Source organism: Delphinapterus leucas, chromosome 15, assembly GCF_059928025.1.
Source record: "Delphinapterus leucas isolate spDelLeu-1000000601 "Yukka" chromosome 15, BTC_Dleu_Yukka2, whole genome shotgun sequence".
Lineage (NCBI taxonomy): Eukaryota > Metazoa > Chordata > Mammalia > Artiodactyla > Monodontidae > Delphinapterus > Delphinapterus leucas.
In genome coordinates, this window is record NC_143143.1 from 38,165,894 (window position 1) to 38,184,141 (window position 18,248).

General features: G+C 62.9%; 3 protein-coding genes across 8 annotated transcripts in view; 1 reads left to right on the top strand and 2 right to left on the bottom strand.

The window, feature by feature from the left end:
* Window positions 1–234: 234 nt before the first annotated feature.
* On the bottom strand, window positions 235–2,509 carry ARHGDIG (Rho GDP dissociation inhibitor gamma). The gene is made up of 6 exons (XM_022594320.3): window positions 2,437–2,509; window positions 1,191–1,370; window positions 1,030–1,113; window positions 699–775; window positions 554–617; window positions 235–458 (listed from the first exon to the last, which is right to left on the bottom strand). The coding sequence occupies exons 1-6, from the start codon at window positions 2,507–2,509 to the stop codon at window positions 259–261; spliced, it is 678 nt and encodes a 225-aa protein (XP_022450028.1). The 3' UTR covers window positions 235–258.
* Window positions 2,510–4,968: 2,459 nt separating this feature from the next.
* On the top strand, window positions 4,969–13,940 carry RGS11 (regulator of G protein signaling 11). The gene is given in 16 exon segments (XM_089896481.1): window positions 4,969–5,046; window positions 5,415–5,511; window positions 5,588–5,638; window positions 5,785–5,891; window positions 6,523–6,574; window positions 6,697–6,755; window positions 6,967–7,043; window positions 7,209–7,290; window positions 8,498–8,565; window positions 9,494–9,667; window positions 9,786–9,899; window positions 9,978–10,093; window positions 10,189–10,276; window positions 10,362–10,500; window positions 13,278–13,360; window positions 13,439–13,940. Coding segments are annotated over 16 exon segments (1,473 nt in total). The 5' UTR covers window positions 4,969–4,983; the 3' UTR covers window positions 13,542–13,940.
* A 1,264-nt stretch (window positions 13,941–15,204) lies between these two features.
* Window positions 15,205–18,248, bottom strand: part of FAM234A (family with sequence similarity 234 member A) — a 31,186-nt gene continuing 28,142 nt past the window's right edge. For 5 of the 6 annotated variants that reach the window (XM_089896475.1, XM_089896471.1, XM_089896472.1 and 2 more), the window contains 7 exons: window positions 18,091–18,223; window positions 17,807–17,936; window positions 17,318–17,458; window positions 16,992–17,067; window positions 16,699–16,854; window positions 16,307–16,460; window positions 15,205–16,219 (listed from right to left, as the gene is read on the bottom strand). In XM_089896475.1, coding sequence (XP_089752601.1) covers window positions 16,008–16,219; window positions 16,307–16,460; window positions 16,699–16,854; window positions 16,992–17,067; window positions 17,318–17,458; window positions 17,807–17,936; window positions 18,091–18,223 — 1,002 coding nt within the window. In that variant the 3' untranslated portion in view covers window positions 15,205–16,007. The remainder of the gene's footprint in view (window positions 16,220–16,306; window positions 16,461–16,698; window positions 16,855–16,991; window positions 17,068–17,317; window positions 17,459–17,806; window positions 17,937–18,090; window positions 18,224–18,248) is intronic. The other variant, XM_022594303.3, reaches the window with a different exon arrangement.

Below are 18,248 nucleotides of genomic sequence, written 5' to 3' on the forward strand. Positions count from 1 at the left end.
TAGGCTGGGAGGCCCCCCACCGCGGGGGCGGGGAGGCAGACAGGCGACACCGAGGGCACCAAGACAGAGCAACGTTTAATAGGACTGTTCAGGGCACAGTGCCAGGCCTGGGGAGGGGCCGTCCCGGGACAGGACAGAGGGCAGGGGGGTCTGGCCACTGAGGGGGCCGGGGAATGGTCAGGGGTCCCTTGCAGCGACTGACAGAGGTGGGGGAGACCAGGACCGCAAGTGGGAACACAGCCCTGGGGCAGGGGGCGCTCAGCTCTCCCAGTCCTGGCAGATGTGGAGGCCCCACTCCCAGGACAGGTGGGGGGTCCTGTCGTCATCGGTGAAGAATGACGTGACCACGTAGGCACCCCGCACCAGCACGCCCCGGGGCGCCTCCTCCAACGGAGTCACAAACTCGTACTCCTGGGCGCTCGGGCCATAGCTGCCCACCATGTAGACGGCTTTGTCCACTGGGGGAGGGCGAGGGTGTCAGGGGCTGCCCTCTGCCCCACTGGCCCCCACCCCGAGCCCTCCCCCTGGGCTGCCCCCTCCACGCAGCCCTCACCTCGCAGGCCCTGGCGGTAGGTGTGATGCAGACACTTGAGGCCACTGACGATCTCCTTATTGACCTGAAGGACAGACGGTGTTAGGGGGAACCTGGGGGGGCTGGGCCTGTGGCTGGCTGGTGTCCCTCCTGACAGCTCCCTCACCTTGAAGGTAATCTTCACTTTGTAATCAACACCCTCCTTCAGGACAAACACCCGGTTTTTCAGTGCAGCCAACTCCCCTGTTAGGGAAAGTGCAGCTAAGTGTGAACTCCTGTGATGGCTGAGACCCTGCCCCAGGAGCCCTCATGGGGGGCCTGTACCTCTGAGGTCTAGGTCTGAGTACTTGGGATTGGGCATGGGGAGGGGGTCTTAAGAGGTACATGGCAACGAGCCCAGGTCTCTACCCCAAAGATCAGTTTGTATTTTGTGGAGGGGGTTACCTGTGAGGTCCCTGCCTGGGGCTCAGGGTCGCACCAGGCACCCTGGGAGTTACCTGTGAGGTCCATGGTGATGGGCCCTGGGGCCTGCTCAGACATCAGTGTCAGGCTGGTCACCTGCACGTTGGGCAGGCTTGGGTCTGAAGAGAAACCAGAAGTGTACAGGTGCCCTAACCCTAACCCACCCTCCCCACCCCAGCCCAGGGCATGGGCATACCCACGGCAGGCGGCTCAGGCCCCAGCAACGCCCGCTTGTAATTGACCAGGCTCTCATCGTCCGGGTCCAGCTGCTGGATCTCCAGGAGGCTTTTCCTCCCCGGGGCCCGGTACTCCGGCACGGCCTCATCCAGCACCTCATCTGGCGGCAGCTGCCCCTTCTCCTTGTCCGTCAGGAGGACTGGGGGTCGGGGAGGGTGTGTGAGGGTGTGTGCCAGCTGACCTGGCATTTGCTGGAGCCTGCCGTCTGGCCAGCTGGACCTCCCACTGCCCAAAGGAAGGAACTTAACAGGAGTCCGGTGAGAGCTCTGGGAGAGGGGTGGGCCGAGAAGATGCAGAGCAGCGCCCAAACCCAGCCTCTTGGGGAAGGGCCTGGGGAGTGGAGAAGGCTCCCAAGAGATGGAGGCAGGTGATCCCTGGAGGCTCCAGCTGCATCCTCCTGCCCCACCCATTCATCCCAGGCCCCTCCCTGACTGTAGGGGGAAGGAAGACCCCAAATGGGGGACAGCCCCAAGGGATAGGGTCCACCACTACAGAGTGGTGACCGCTGAGGTCTTCTCTAGAGCAGAGGCTCTGCCTTTTCGCTGCTCTCTAGGGTCCCCAGTGCCCTAGGCCTCTTCCCATATTCCCATAAGGCTCTCGGACACCTCTCAGGGTCCCCACCACCCTGCTCAGGGACTGCGTTCCCTGAATGTCTCCCCACAGTCTTGGGAGTTCCTCCGCATAATGCTCCTGAAGGGTAGGGGTGGTTCTCTCTAAAACCCTCAACTTATGCTCCGAGGCCACCTCCCCAGGTGCCTCCAGACCCAGTCACCTAAGCCCCTTCCCCTGGCGCCTTAACGCAGGGGTCTTTCTGAGCCCTTCCCACAGTCCTAGGAGAAGCTCCCATGGTACCTTGGGGCAGGGTCTTTCCGAGTCCCTGCCCACTGCGCTCGTCTTTCCCGGGATCCACACCCTCCCTGAAGGAGCCCCAGCCCCACCCAAGGGAGATGGGACCTCAGGGGCAGGTTCCCACGGGGAGAGGGCCCCCCTGCCACCCTGGCTTCACAAACAGACCCGCCCACTCTTGACCCCTTGCCCCATGAGTGTCTGGCCTGGACGAAGCCCCCCACCCCCGCCAGAGCCCTGACGGGGGACCACGCCGCGAGGTCCCCACGAGCGTCCCCAAAGTTTCCGCGGGGGAGAAGCCGCCGCGCCCCGGGCTGAGCCCCCCGCCCACGTGGCCGCCCTGGCCACGGCCCGCTCACCTCGGGCGCACAGCGCCAGCCGGAGCAGCTCCAGCAGCTGCGCCCCCAGCTCACACGCGTCCAGGCCCAGCATGGTGGCCCGCGGCCCGGCCCCGCCACCGAGCCGCCGAGGAGCCGCCGCCCGCCCCGCCGCCGCCCGGCTCGGCGCTCAGCCCCGGCGCGACTGCGGTGAGCTCATCCCGGCCGGGAGCGCCCCCCGCGCCCAGCGCCGCGCCCGCGCCGCGCGCCCCCAGCCGCTCCGCGGACCCCGCGCAGCCCCGCAGAGACGCGCGTGTCGCCCGCTTGGCGCCGGCACCCGATCGTCCCCGCCGCTGGCGCACTCGGACCCCGCACAGCCGCCGCGGTCACGGTCCCAGCATCCCGCCCCGCCTGCACCCGTCTCTGGCCATCACGGCTGCCCCACCCCATGGCGCCGCCCGGAGTCTGGGGAGTCTCTGGGGAAGCCCTCTGGGCGGGGCTGGTGGGGCTGGGGGCGCGAGTGGAGCAGGTGCGTCCCCCGCCACAAGTCCCCAGGCTCTCGTTACCTGCAGGCAGCGCAGGCCGCACCTGGGGCCCGACAGTCCCTCCCCCTCCCCCTACTCCCACCCCCGCTGGAGCTTATTTATGTCTGGGCAGAGGGGACTCCTGGAGTCTGCCCAGCCTTGGGGGGTGGGGGATGCTGTGTGTGTATGCACAGCCTCCTGGCCCCGCACCCCAGAGGTTCACAGGCATCAGCACGGAGGGGCCAGTGTCCACACACACAGTGAGGTGCAGTCTGGAGACACAGCCATTATTCCAGTGTTTATTGACTGGGCTGTGTGAGCGTGGCAGGGGGTGGAGGTGTCTTTGCATTCTCTAGGCTCAGAGGCCCCCGTCCTTGGGGAGAAAAGGACACTGATCTGAAACAGAACGGGGTGGTGGAGTGCTGAGAGGGGCGCAAAGAAGGGGCCTCTGGTCTTGATGCCTAAACAGACCTTGTGACAGGTGGATGGGGGTCAGCGGGGCAGGGGCAGGGGTGAGCTGGACCTGAGGCTGGGGACAGCTGGGTCAAAGTGGAGGGGGAGGCAGAACACCAGCTAGAGTCCCCCTGCTTCCTTACACCCCTCCGCCCCCCATTTCTGAGGACACCCAAGGATCAGATCTGCCCTGGCCCAAAGGAGCCCCCTATCTGAGAAGGAGGCCAGCAGGCCGTGGGTGCGGGAGGCACATGTGCTAGGGTGGGGACTGTCCCCCTTGGAGCCGCACCTGCCCACAGTCTTTCCAAGGCAGGATCTCCCCAGCTGGAGCCCAGCCCTTCTAGGGTCACATCCTGCTGCCCCTTCCCTGGGGTGGTCAGGGAAGCCACTTGTCCCCAGGCTGGGGATAGCTCTGGCCTCTGGGGGCCTTCAGCCTCTCTAGAAGCCCATCCATGAAGAGAGGACAGCCAGGCCTGGGGCCAGCCTGACCCCACCTGTGTGGGTGGGGCTGGGTGAGAGAATTTCACTGGCATGTAAGGGAGAATGGCACCTGGGAAGGGTAGAACACCCCTCCAGTACCCCTGCCCCAGCTCAGCCTGGACATGGCTTTGCCTGCAGTGGAAATGGGTTCAGATGGCCATGTCGGAGGCTCTGGCCAAAGGCTAACCCCGACATCCTGCCCTGCCCCAAGCACCTAAAAATCAGAAATAGACCTGTTTGCACCACTTTAAAATGGCCCCAACAAAAGGGGTGTGGGTGGCCAAGCTGTTGGAGGAGGGAGAGAAACGGCCAGGCTGGGCCCTGAGCCCAGAGGCTGCCCACGAATCTTGGGGGGCAGGTGTTGAGATCTTCTCTCCCAGTAAAGCCCCCTCCCACAGTCTCCCACAGTTTCGGGGTAACCCGGGTGGGGTCTCTGTCTGTTCCCCAACTGGTGCCCCAGGCATCATCAGTGCAGCAGAGGGAAGTGAGCTGCCTGCCATATTCCCCCAGGCCTCAAAGGCCCCCGCCCAGCACACCTGTGCAGCCACGCAGTGTCATACCAGCCCGGTAGCACCTGCATGCGGCAGGGACAGTGTCACAGTTGCAGGGACACACTCCTAGGGCAGTTCGACCCCTCACCCAGACCTTACAGCCCCTGAACCACTGGTCGCCCACATCCTGGGGCGCCACACAGGAGGTGGGTATGGGGGAGGGGTTACAGTGACCCTAAACGGTTATCCTCCACCGCAGCCCTCCTTCCCCACAAGTTCCCTCTCCCCTTTTCTGAGTCCCCATCCTTTCCCTGAGTTCCCACCCCACCTCTGAGCCTCCCCCACCGCCGTCCCAGCAGAGGCTGATTCCCCCCACGCTGTCCGGGTGGGTCCAAGCCCCCTCTCGAAGCTCCAGGCAAGCTCCCGCGGGCACGGGCCTCGGTTTCTCGTGACGTGAGGGGAGCCTGCTCGAGGTGGATGATCGGGCGCGCGTCCCCAGACCCCAGACCCCGCGCTGCGGAGGGTTAACTCGCGGGCGGGGCGGCGGCCCGGGAGAGGAGGGGAGGGGCGGGGAGGGGAGGGGAGGGGCGGGGAGGGGCGGGGCGGCCGGACACCCTCGCCCCGCTGGGCCTGCCTCAGCGATGGCCGCCGGCCCCGCGTCCCACGGCGGGCACCCCCGCGCGCAGAAGCCGCATCTAAGCAAGGTGGGTGCCGGGATCCCGCCTGCCCCCCCCACCCCGATTTCCCGACACGCGAGGCCGGGAGGGGCAGGGGAGGAGTGAGTGCGGGTGCACGCGAGTGTGGACACTACGCGAGCGCGCGAGTGTGGACGCGGGTCTGGGGCAATGGCACCGTGTGAGCGGGGTGGGGCGGCGGAGACCCCGGGGTTGGGGTCGCCGCTCGCTCGCGCCCCCCCTCGCCTCCGCGGTCAGCCACGGCCTGAAATCCCACCATCAGTGAGCGTTAATCTCCTTCAAGCACACTGATCCGGCGCATCCCGGGCTGTTCCGGGGCATCTGGATATGGGGGTGGGGGAGGAGGCCACCGCAGGCCCTCAACCTCCTTTGCCCAGATGGAGCGGATGGTCGTGAGTATGCAGGACCCCGACCAGGGCGTGAAGATGCGGAGCCAGCGCCTGCTCATCACCGTCATTCCTCACGCAGTGACTGGTGAGGTGTTGCAGGGGCGGGGAGGGGTGTGCCGGCCCTGCCTCGGCCTCCCCCTACCCCAGTCTCTGCTATGCAGGCAACGACGTCATGGAGTGGTTGATCCACAAGTACTGCATCACAGAGGAGGGTGAGGGGTCAGCCCGCTGCTCTTCCTGCGCCCCATACCCGGCCCTGGGGTCGCTGTGCTGATGGCCTAGTGCTGGGGCCAAGCCCACTGTGCTGGGGGACCCGGCTCGGCTCCCCCAACTAAGAATTCACCACCTTGCTCCCCAGAGGCCCTGCACCTGGGCACCCTCCTAGTGCGGCATGGCTACCTATACCCACTGCGAGACCCCTGTCACCTCGAGCTCCGGCTGGATGAAACGCCCTATAGGTTCCAGGTCAGGCTCAACTGAGAGCAGGTAGGACCCATCCCACCAGGCAGTGCCTTGGCAGAGACTCATGGAAGGGGTGGGGCTGGGGCAGGAGCAGGACCTGTGATGTCACCGCAGGTCTTGTGGCCCACTGCCCCCTCCCCAAAAGGCCTGGACTGGAAGCGTCCCTGTGACAGAAAGACCAAGTTAAGGGGAGGGACCTTTAGCAGGGCCCCATAAGGGGTAGTACCTGCAGAGGACTCCACCAGCTTACCCGGGGTCCTTAGGCCCCAGCCCTGAAGAAGGGGCTTGAGGACAGGATCCCTGCACCCCAGTGTGCGTCCTCAATCATGATGGAGCCCCCCCTCCTGCCCTCCCTGGCCACACCAGGGACCCTGGCAGGGCCTGCCCTCAGTCCCCACCCCCCCAGCACTACAACTACCTCCTGGGCCTGGGCAGGGGGCCCAGAGTCAGTGAACCAAGCGCAGCTCGGTCCAGGTGGACGGAATGGTGGATGGTCAGCTGAGCCTTGGGACAGTGGGAAGATACCCCCCAGCCAGCCCAGTCTCCTCCCAAGGGAGCTGAGAGGGTGGGGATGACTCTTGAGGCGGGGCAGGCCCAGAAGGTCACAGATACCTTTGTCCTTGCACCACACCAGACGCCCTATTTCTGGATGAGCACCCTGTGGCCAGCCGCTGAGCTGGACTACGGTGAGTGAGGAGGGGTGGGCTAGCCAGGGACAAACCCCCAGGACTGGTGGCTGCAGGTGGGAATGCCACAGGGGAGGGGGAGCTGACATTGCTCCTCCGCAACCTGTGCCCTGTCCTTCCAGCCATCTACCTGGCCAAGAAGAACATCCGAAAGCGGGGGGGCCTGTTTGACCACGAAAAGGTGGGACACCCTCCCCACCCCTCCCAGGCTGAATCCAGCCAGAGGAACCCAGTCCCTACTTGTGGCCCTAGAGCACACAGCCCAGACCCCATGGTGATGTGGATACACAAGCACAAACACCCTAGGTGGTCTCAGAGGGGAGGTGGGGAGTCCACACCCCAGAGCTGGGCACCGGAGGGAGTTTCCCGCTGGAGACCTCAACACTCCGCAGGAGCACTATGACCAGCTGCACAGGAAGATCAGCCACACGTGGGACCTGGTAGTGATGCAGGCGAGAGAGCAGCTGTGGTGAGACCACGCCCTGCATGCCCCGCACGCCCCCAGCCCAGGCACTGGCAGCCCTGGGACCAGAAACAGCGCACCCAGGCTTGGCTGCCTGCCCAGGCCTCGGCCTGAAGTGGGGGGTGAGGTGGTGGGTACAGTGTCCCCCCAGCTCTGCCTACCCCCCCCCAGGGCAGCTAAGCAGCGCAGGAAGGGGGACAGGCTGGTCATCGCATGCCAGGAGCAGACGTACTGGCTGGTGAACAGGCCCCCGGTGAGCCCCTTGTGGGGGGTGGTCCTTGGACAGCAGCGGAGTCCTGCTAGCGGTCAGTGTGCCTCCTCAGGTGCTCACTGAGGAGGACCTGCTTTCTGACCCCTGGGAAGGACATGCTTTTAGGGATCCTGTCAGGTGACAGGAAGTTCTTTTTCTGTGGTTCATGAGAACCCAGAGGTCACAAGGCCAGGCCTGAGCTGCCCCCACCCACAGACTAGGACACAGCAGCTTCTCTCTGGGTCTAAGGAAGCAGAATGTGGGCACCTGAAGGCCCTGGGCGGGGTGGGGGTGGGGGTGGGGGGAGGTGAGTGGGGGCACCTGAAGGCCCTTGGGGGTGGGGGAAGGTGAGTGGGGGCACCTGAAGGCCCTTGGGGTTGGGGGAGGTGAGTGGGGGCAGGCTTAACTGCAGCATGAGGGACTGAGGTAATAGGCCAAGAGCTTCTGGGGTGCTGGCCTGGGGTCAGGCCTTACCCAGATCCGTGGGCCTGGCAGGTGGGTTGAGGTCCCCCTACTGTGTGGGGCAGTGGAGAGACCAGTAGACACAGATGTGTGCTGTGAGGGGCAGTCACAGCGGACCATGAATAGAAGCTCCGGGGGAAAATACTCCATGAAAAAAAAAAAGAGAGGAACGCAGGGGCCTGATTACCTCATCAGGTGTGGGTAGTGCCTCTGGGAAAATGACCCTTAATCTTCCACCTGAGGGTCACGGGGGTCTCAGGCGTTGAGGGTGGAGTGGGTGTGGCCAAGGCTGAGCAGTGGGCTGAGGGCCGGTGGTGGTCCTGTGGAGGGACCAGTAATGGCGCCCGTGGCCTCTGGGGAGGCATGTGTGTCTGGGAACGGGGTGGTCAGGACGAGGTGCGGCCAGAGGGGCTGTCTCAGGTAGGGCTGGGGTTCTGGCCTGAGCAGCCAGGAGCTCAGAGGTGAGTTTGGCTGAGGCGAGGAAGAACGGGGGGCTTGGGGGCAGGTCACAGACTTCGCTTTAGGAGCCAGGAGCTGGGTGAGGGGCTGGAGAGGGGACCAGAGTGGGCTAGACAGGGAAGGTGCCCTGGGGTGGGGATGGGCAGAAAGCATACAGGTCCTGAGCTCCCCTGAGCGTGTTTCCACATTAGGGCCTGACATGGGCACAGAGCTTCAGTGTATGGGGTTAGGAGGGTCTCAGCAGCCTGCCTGAGCTGTGCCCCCGCTTCATCTCTTCCCCCCTCTGCAGCCCGGGGTCCCCAGCGTGCTGGAGCAAGGTCCAGAGCGGAATTCCTGCACTGCTGGGCGAGTGCAGATGGTGAGGACATTGCATGCACCCCCCAGCCCACTCCCCACCCCTGCACAGTGCCCTCCACTCCATGTGCCCCCACCTCCCTTAACCCCCCACCTCCCCCCCGCCACTTTACCCCCCCACTCCACCCACTTCACCACTAGGGGACTGCTTGGGGGCTGCCCACCCACCTGTCCACTTGTCCATCCAAATGTCCCATGATTCAGTCACTCCAAGTCTCCTGCTTTGCTCCCCAGCTCACTGCCCCGACTCCCAGCCCCCTGCTAACTCTCGCTCTCTCTCACCTCCCACCTGCTGCCCTGGGTGCAAGTAAGTACAGTAGACCCTATGGGGGGAGGGGGTCTTTTCCCCCAGGCTAGGGCAGCATCAGGGTCTGTGGGGACTTGGAGGGGTGGCGAGCAGGGCCACAGGCCCGAGCAACCAGGGCCGAATGAACCATGCGCCTCCAAAGCCTCCAAACTGGATGGAATTGGACCAGGACACATGTCCGAACTTTGTAGCAGCAGAGTCCTCAGTCAGATCCCACGACACCCAAAACATAGAGCGGAGTCATCTAGTACTTTTCTGAGAAAGCATCTTCCTGACTTCAAAATCATAGTTCACGGCCACAGGTTTGTGATTTCCAGCAAAGTCACGCAGATAGCTGAGAGGAGAGGTTGGCATCACAAGCGTCCTGAGGGTGCTGTCTGCCCTCCCTTCCCTTCAGTACATTTGAAAACATGAAATAGTGACAGTTGGGGAAACTCAAGGCAACTTTGAGCACCTGAGGGCTTGGTGAACACCCCAAAACGTCCAGACTTGAGGCCCCAGGAGGCGTCCTGGAAAGTCAGACCCCTGCATTAGAGGCCAGGGCTCCGGAGGGCAGGGCAGGGGTGGGATGTCAGTCCCTATAGGGACCTGCCTTCTAACTGCAGCCCACTGGGCCCCTTCCAGACCAAGACCGTGGATTTCTACAGGCGGGAGGTAGGTCCTGGGGGCAGAAGGGAGGGGAGGGGTGGGCTGGTGGTTCCCAGCCCCGGCGCCCCTCACAGGTCTCCCATCTTAGGTCGAGTGCTTACGAAAGGCACTGGGCAGGGCCCGGGTGAAGTCCTCCGTCTGCCTCGAGGCGTGAGTGGGATGGGGGTGGTGGCTGGAGACCCCCAGCCCAGAGCCCAAACCCTTCCTCCAGTGCCCTCGTCCCCACAGCACTCCCTGCACTGGCCCTGGCACCACCCTCCACCCCCAGGTACCTGAAATTTAGCAGCCAGCGTGGGCCGCACGACCCCATCATGTCGGGGTGCCTGCCTAGCAACCCCTGGGTCACAGACAACGATACCTACTGGGCCATGAATGCACCCAGGTGAGCCTGGGGTGGGCCAGGAGCTGCAGGTGTGCCCCTGCCTTCCTCGTGCTCCTGACCCACCCGCCCCTCCCCCAGCGCGGCCGTGCCCACAAGGCTCCGTGTGGAGCAGTGGGCCTTCAGCTTCCGGGAACTCTTGGAAGACCCTGTGGGACGGGCCCATTTCATGGACTTTCTCAGGAAAGAGTTCAGTGGTGAGAAGCCCCCGCCCCTGCTCCCTGCTCGAGCCCCCCCCACCCCAGGTTTCCACCAGCCTGGGGTGGGCCTGACCCCGTGCCCGGACCCCCAGCTGAGAACCTCAGCTTCTGGGAGGCCTGTGAGGAGCTGCGCCACGGAGGGCAGGCCCAGGTCCCCGCCCTGGTGGACGCCGTGTACCAGTGAGTGCCGCAGGGTGGGGCGGGGGGCGGGCAGCGGCCAGCCCGAATGGCCCAGACCCACCGGGGCTCCTCTCTCCCATGCCAGGCAGTTCCTGGCCCCCGGTGCTGCCCGCTGGGTCAACATTGACAGCCGGACGATGGAGCGGACGCTGGTGGGCCTGGGCCGGCCGCACCGCCATGTGCTGGACGACGCCCAGCTGCACATCTACATGCTGATGAAGAAGGTGGGCGCCTCCTCCCTCGCCGCCCCCCCGCCCCAAGCCGGTGTCAGGTGGCTTCAGTGGCCACAGCTCAGAGGCTGGTCCGCACCTGCTCCCCGTGGCTCCTGCCAGCTTAGTCCCGCAGCTCACACCGCGCTTTACAGAGCAGCAAACCGAGGCTCAGGGCGGCTGCAGGGCTTGTCCAGCCGTGGTTGTAAAGTGTTCTAACGTGGAAAAGGTCAAATATGAACAGAAAGTAAATGACGAATCCCCACGTACCTACAGCCCACCTTCACAAACTGTCGACTCGGGGCCTATCTGGACTCACGGTCCATCCTGTCCAGTGGCCTACCACACACCACCCCTCACCCCCGACTTTAAAGCCATTTCCAGACTTCCTGTCTGTAGGTATTGCAGGAAGTTCCCTTAAAGGACACGGCCACCGCTTCCCTTTAAACATGGCTGCAGAGGCCAGCATCACACGCGAAACACCAACAGTATTTACTCAATGCCCTCGAGTGGCCAGTCGCGTCCCCTTCCCCACGTGACCTCAGGCTAGTTTCCCGCTGCTGCTTATTCTCTGTGCTGTGGAGGTAGAAGCCTGATGGGGTCTCGGGGCTGAGATCAGGATGAGAGCAGGCTGGTTTCTTCTGGAGCCTCCAGGGGAGAATCCGTCCTCCTTTCTCCAGCTTCTATGGACACTGTGTTCCTTGATTAGATTGTTTTCAGTTTTGTTGTTGTTGGTTCGGTTTGGTCGGGAATTCTTACTTCAGAGGCGGTGTCCGACGTGTCCTCCACTCAGGAGGGATGTCAGTCCAGCTCTCTCTCTTTTGTGGTGAAAGCAGCCTTGACAGTCTGGCCCAGATCCATGATTTCATGAGGGTATGGGATATTCTAACCCATCGCTGCCTCCCTGTTCTGACGCCTCCTCTCTCTGCTCGTTGCTGGCCCAGTGGTACCGATCATAGAGGAAAGGCAGGACCGAGGCTTGATTCCTCCTTTAAACATAATTATTTATGGCTGCGTTGGGGTCTGTTGCTGCTGGGCGTGGGCTTTCTCTAGTTGCGGCGGGCGGGGGCTACTCTTCGTTGCGGTGAGCGGGCTTCTCATTGCGGTGGCTTCTCTTGTTGCGGAGCACAGGCTCTAGGTGTGCGGGCTTCAGTAGTTGTGGCGCATGGGCTTAGTTGCTCCACGGCATGTGGGATCTTCCCAGACGGGGGTTGAACCCGTGTCCCCTGCGTTGGCAGGTGAATTCTTAACCACTGCACCACCAGGGAAGTCCTAAACATAATTTTTTTTTAATATCTTTTTTCCTAATTTTTTTGGCTGCATCGGGTCTTCATTGTGGCACACGGGCTTCTCTCTAGTTGTGGCGTGTGGGTTTTCTCTTCTCTAGTTGTGGCGCTCGGGTTCCAGAGCGCATGGGCTCTGGAGTTGTGGCATGTGGGCTTAGATGTCCTGCTGCATGTGGGATCCTAGTTGCCTGACCAGGGATCAAACTTGCGTCCCCTGCATTGGAAAGCAGATTCTTTACCACTGGACCACCAGGGAAGTCCCTTGATTCCTTCTTTAAGTACCACTTTTCAAAATAAGCAGTTGGACCCCTGGTATCTGCCAAGGGTAGTCAGTGAGGTTGGGATGCTTTTAATACCATTGTAAATTCACATTTTGACCATATTTGATGGGTTTCAATCCCTTTCAGTCCTTGTCTCATGGGATGTGCAGAGGTCCCACCCTCTCCGGCTGATTGCTCTTGAGTCCTGTGACGTGTCCGAAATCTATGGTGCTTCCTAGCTTTCTAAGGGGCTGTCCTACTCCAGACCTAAAGCCAGCCATTCCTCGGGCCCTCAGCCCTCCCTCGGGGGTGGTGTTCAGAAACCATGACCTGCACATCAGACCCGTCATAGTGCCAGGGGTGGTCATGGTTCCCAGGACTTTCAGTGGACAGGATCAGGAAATACGTGTTTTAAATAAAACATACCAGGAGCTCATACTGATACTTCTAATTCGGAATCAGGACTATAGAGTTTCCTTAACCTCTTTGGCCTCTCTCTCTCTCCTCATTCCCCTACTGAAAATCTGGGTTTTCAGTGGTGCCAACATAATCACTTGCTTTTTCTTGAGATTCACTCAGTAGCTCAACTGAGCAGCACGACACTACCATTCACAGTGACTGAGAGTCGTTTACTGTTTGTTTATTCGGTCCTTTGTCCACAGCCCCTCAGACGCCCCTTGGACACTCGGTTACGTGTGGCTAGGGTGGTGTCGCCCGCTGGACGCCCAGCTTCGCTTGTCCCCCTTCAGTGTTTGGGGGTTGCTTATTTATTTTATAATTACATAAAATATCTACACAGCTTCAAAATCCAATCTACAAAGTACATTCAACTAAATCTTGTTTATACCCCTGTCCCTCCACCAAAAGTTAACAATTTAAAATGTGTATTTTTCTTTTTAAAACATAAGCACCTGGGTTCGTAGATTCCTGTCCCTCTTTATTGAATCCCGTGGTTTTTGTCGACCTTGCCTTTGTCCCGCTCCACATGCCCAGCCTCACTCTGTGGGTCTGCAAGAACCAGTGACACCGGTTCCCTGTCGCAGGAGGCGCCACATTCACTCCCCGTGTGGGCACTGGGCTCCTGCGTGGTTGGGGGCTGGTCTCCCTGAGTCCGACCCGGTTTGGGCTGGTCTGGGGAGGCTGCTCCGGCCCAGTCCACTGTGGGCCCCGCCCTTGGAGGAGCCTGGGCAGTGCTGGCTGAGACCAGGAGTGGGAAGGGATCAGGCCCAGATGCTGTCTGTTGCAGGACTCCTACCCGAGGTTCCTGAAGTCGGATTTGTACAAAGACCTGCTGGCGGAGGCCGTGGTGCCCCCGGAGACCAAGCGACGGTCAGCCAGGTGGTGCCCAGGGAGGCAGGTGGGATGCCGGGGGTGGCGCCCTGTGCTCAGGCCCCTTTGTCTCCACAGGGTGTTCCCGTTCATGCGGAAGCCGCGCCATTCCAGCCCCAGCCCTGCTCTCCTTCCTGCCTCTGCCTCCAGGGAGCCCTCGGGTGGTGACGGGGAGGCCTAGGTGGGCCTGGGCAGGGGCAGAATGGGGCCATCTTGCCCTCATCAACTCCTCTTGCCCAGGGTCCTTGCAGCCACTGAGACTCCCTGGCGCAGGAGTCCCCTCAGACCCCGAGCGCCCGGCCTCACGGGGGCACCGACCTCTGTGGCTTCCACCTTTTCCCTTGTCACACCCTCCCCCAGAAGGGGCTGTTCGGGTGCTGATTCCCAGGGCAGGGGTGCCCTGGACTGAGACAAGGTGGCAGCACACCTGGCATTCCACGCCGGTTCCCACCCCGCTGGTGACTCCCCGGGCAAGATTCATAGTCAGGTGGCCGCCAGCAGGGGGCGTGGGCATGCAGGGGGAGGTGCTGCTCCCACTGGGCCGTGGCCTCTCCGCCTCCGTGGCCACCCGAGGCCCATGGCTTCTCCCCGGTGTTGTACAGAGATGGCTCCAGCATCGTTGCTCCTCCAACAGCCAGCCCTGGTCCATAGCCAGGGCAGCAGAGCCTCTGGGGAAAGACACCAGGGAGTCCCCACTCCGAGGGCCCCCCGAGACTCAGCTGCTCCTTTGGGAGTACAGCCAGACTGGCTCAGCTGGGGCAGCGCCACCCCTCCCTCAGGGCTGCCCACACCCTCCCGCTCCCAGCGCAGAAATAAAAGACCTTTGGGTCCTCACTCTGAGCCTGTCCTGCTGTGGTCCAAATCGTGGTGGGTGCACACGTGGTGGGTGTGCTTGTGGTGGGTGTGCATGCACGTGTGGCGTGTGGGTGAGGAATGCACTGGTGAGGGAGGTGGTGAAGGACAACGGGAAGTTCAGGTGTCAGAGGCAGTGGGTGGAGGATCCCTTGTGTGGGGTCTGTAGGCCTTGGGCTGGGCTCAGGCTGCAGACTTGGGGAGACAGTGGGGAGCTTGTGCTCTGGTGGCACACGGATGCCTGAGTCTTCCAGGGGAGAGTGAGCACAGAGTCCAGGAGGCTGTCTGGTGTTGAACCCAGCCTCTCCAGGGTCAGCTGTGCCCTAAAACATCACAGTGACAGGGAGCACAGTGCGGGCTTTATTTACAAGTCCAGGGTGCACTGGTGAGGTTGTCTCCAGGGCGGCCCAGACCCCGAACTCCTGCACATCATCCTGGAACCTAAAGGCTGGTCCCTGCCCAGAGCCGGCTCCTCCATCCTCCGCTGTGGACCCAGACCTGGGCCCTTGGGCCCGGGTGGCTTCTCACAGGGACAGGGAATCCAACCCCTCAACCTCAGCCTTGTTGTTGCCTCCCAGGCCTTCACAAGGAGAAACAGACCTGGTTCTGGAAGCAGGCTTGTCACACGTAAGCGCCTTCAGGAAATTCCTGCAGGATTCTCCACAACAGCCCCCATCACTTTGGTAACCCAAACCTTTGTCTCACTGAAGCCCCCTGGGCTCCTGCTGCCTGGGCGGCTACCAGAGCTCAGTCCTGGAGGACACAGGTGCTGGGGGGGACCCCCTGCCTGTCCCGGGTGGGAGAGTGCCCACAGGCTGGGTTCCTAGCCTGCTGTGGGTGAGCAGGGCGGGAACCACAGACCTGAGATGCACTTGGAGGCCGTGCTGGATGCTCCCAGTCTCTGATTGGGTGGTGTGGGTGCTGGCCTCATCTCCCCAGCAGCCTTTCCCACTGATCCAGCAGACAAACACAGGCACACATGGGGCTTTCCAGACAGTGCAAAACCAGTGTTTATTCTGATTTCTTCCCGAGGCACCCGCGGTCATCAGGCTGCTTGCTTTTGTCCGGGCACGGCTGAGTCCCACAGCACCAGGCGGGTCTGGGGTGACCAAGGCACAGAGGTGAGTCTTGCATCAGGTGACACCGACTGTGGGGGGGTGTCCAAGCACCAGGAAGGAGGGGCCGCTGGCCACACCCAGGGGTGCAGGGATCCCTGAGGGACAAGGAGCTCCAGTGTGTACCCAGGGGTGCACGCTGACCCCAGGGCACATCCTGGGGCCAGGTCCTCGGGACACTCACAGCTCAAGGCAGCCCATCCATCACATCCTCCCAGGACCCATTCCTCATGGGCCCTGTCATGGGCTCTCCAGGGCGAGTTACCACCAACCACACCAGGGTGTGGGCCTGCGTCAAGCCACCAGGGCCCACCACCCTCTGAGCTCCACGACCCCAGGGAGACAGTGCAGAGAAGACAAGGCTCAGACAGAAAGAGGGAGGGGATTCTGCAGCCAAGGCTCTGGCCAGGCATGGAGGAGTGAGGGTGAGCTGCTGCCAGCACAGGCTCTGCCCAGGGAGACCTGGGTGGGGCTCGGAGTGGGGACCTGAGTGAGGACCTGGCATGCTGGCGGGAGAGGGGAGAGGCCCTGGCACGTCCCTGGGGTAACGGGCCCAGTGGAGAGCGTCGCCAGGTCACCAGGTCGGGAGTCGGTGTGCAGACCGAGCCAGTGAAGGGCTGACTTCCCAGGATGTGAAATTTCAGCAGCCACCTCTGCTTCGGGCTCTGGCCAAAGCACGTCTAGGCCTCGTTCCGGTACCGTAGGCGAGAGAACCGGTCCCTGACGGCCTGGTCGCTGTCGGGGCCACCCTCAGCCAGGCGGACTACCTTGCTGCTCGGGATGAGGTCCCGCACCTTGTGTTTGGCCACGGAGACCAGGCCGGGTGGATCCGGGCTGGCCGGGCCCGTCAGGAGAATGTAGGCAGCGTGGCGGCTCGGCTCAAGCAGAACCACTGTGGGGACATGGCCGTCAGGTCCCGGGACCAGCCAGCACAGGCCTCCCATGGCTGGCAGCCCGGGCCCATGCGGGGCGCACTCACCCTGGAAGGTGACGATAGGGGTGGAGATGTTGGCCAGTTCCAGCAGGACTCCGGGCTGCGTGGGGTGGAACATGTACAGGTGGTGCCCGGCGGCTCCGGGCTCCTGCAGGGAGTGCAGCGGGGGCATGAGGCTGACCCTCCTGGACGCTCCTGACTGGGACCACACCCAGAGCTGTGTCCGCCGGTGTCCCACAAAACACCCACCTCCCGCCCCCCTTCCCCACCTGACCCTGACCCTTCTCGGTTGTCTTCCAGCTGCCACCCCTCGCACCCACTTCCTCCCAGAAAGCCCAGACCCCCTTTTCCTGCCCACCCTGCATGGCTTCTATCTATCTGCACTCACCCAGCCACCGGCTCCACCCCATGCCACAAACCAGGACCCAAGACTGTACCGTCTGGTTGGCACCAGCCAGCTCGTGGAGGCCCCAGAAGAAGAAGGCGGAGCGGTGGTCTGCGGTGGGAAGGCTGGCGGACCGCGGGTCCCTGGGGAGGCCTGGGAGAGCCTGGCTCCACAGGACAGCCCCGGAGCTGAGGTCCAGGAGCAGGATCTGCAGAGGGAGGGGCAGCACAAGGTTGCGTCCCAGAGGGCGGCTCACCGAAGCCTCTGGTCCCCGCTCAGCCTACGGCTCAGACCAGCTTCCCTCAGCTACGGGCAAAGGTGAGACCCAGGAGCAAGTGCCGCAACCTGTCTCTCGGAGCCGGTCCCATTCTCAATGACCATGGCTGGGGTGTCAGGTTTGTAGTAGCCGAGGACGGGTTTTCTGGAAGGAGAGTGGAGAGGAGGGCTCACACGGGCCTCTGAAGGAGATACCTGGGATAGGCTGCGGCTGCACCTGCACAGGCCGGAGCTTTGACGCCAGGGGTCTCACTCTCCTCCCCAAGGGCAGGGTGGCACCAGGTGACAGGCAGTGGCCTCTGGCAGAAGCATACGGGCCTTGTCCCCAGGGCCGCCAGGGGTGGGGGTGGGGGGACACGCTGGGGTACCCAGCTCCCTGGAGAAGGACCCCATACCTCAGGACCTGGGCTGCACCGAGGGTCCACCTGGGCACCAGCTCCTGCCCGTCCAGCAGCACGCAGGCCTCGGAACTCACGAGAAGCAGGTCCTTACCCACCTTCCCCGGAACGTTCATCAGGTAGCGGACAGCTCCCGAGCTACATGGGCAGGAGGGACGGGATAGGGCCCCGGGTAGGGTTGGGGACGGGACCCTCCCCAGCGATGCCTGCCGGGCTGTTTCCCTCAGGCTCCCAGGGCTCAGCCTCATCTTTCTTACTTCTCCAGTTTCAAACTAAAAGGAAGGCCCTCACTGGATGCAGGGACCAGTGAGCCCGGGGGCGGGGGGGCCATCTTCTCCCCCGTTTTTATTCGTCTTCTGTTTGCCGGTTTACTGAGTCTGAGCCCAGGACGACCTCAGACACATGACACAAAGTAAGGGCCCTGTGCCCGCCCTATGGCTCCTCCTCGCGCCCGGGGCCCCGCGCACAGGCCCCCACACCCCCGACCTGTGCTCCTGCAGCCTGTGGGAGGTGGCGTTGAGCCTGCCCTCCCAGAGGGGGTCGCTCTTGAGCGAGCTCTCCCTCCCGGTGGCCTTCTCATACAGGCCCTTCACTGAGTGGCTGCAGAGGGAGGTGCCTGTGAACAAAGAAGAGCCTTGCGTCACCTGTCAGCGGGTGATGACTTCGAGTCCCTGGAACAACAGCGGGAGCCACTAGCCCCACACCTGCTTCCTCCCAGGTGCCAGCAGGCCCACGAGGGAGGCCGCCCTGGGGCAGCGGATGCCACGTACCGCAGGGGATGAGGACGTAGTGGGCACCTGCACTGGTGACATAAAGGATGGAGCCGCTGGTCCCGTCCACACCCAGGCTGCCCGGGGGGCCGACTTGCTGCCCGGTGCCGCCTGAATAGACGTAGCCGTTGACCTGCAGCACACGGAGGAGAAGGGGA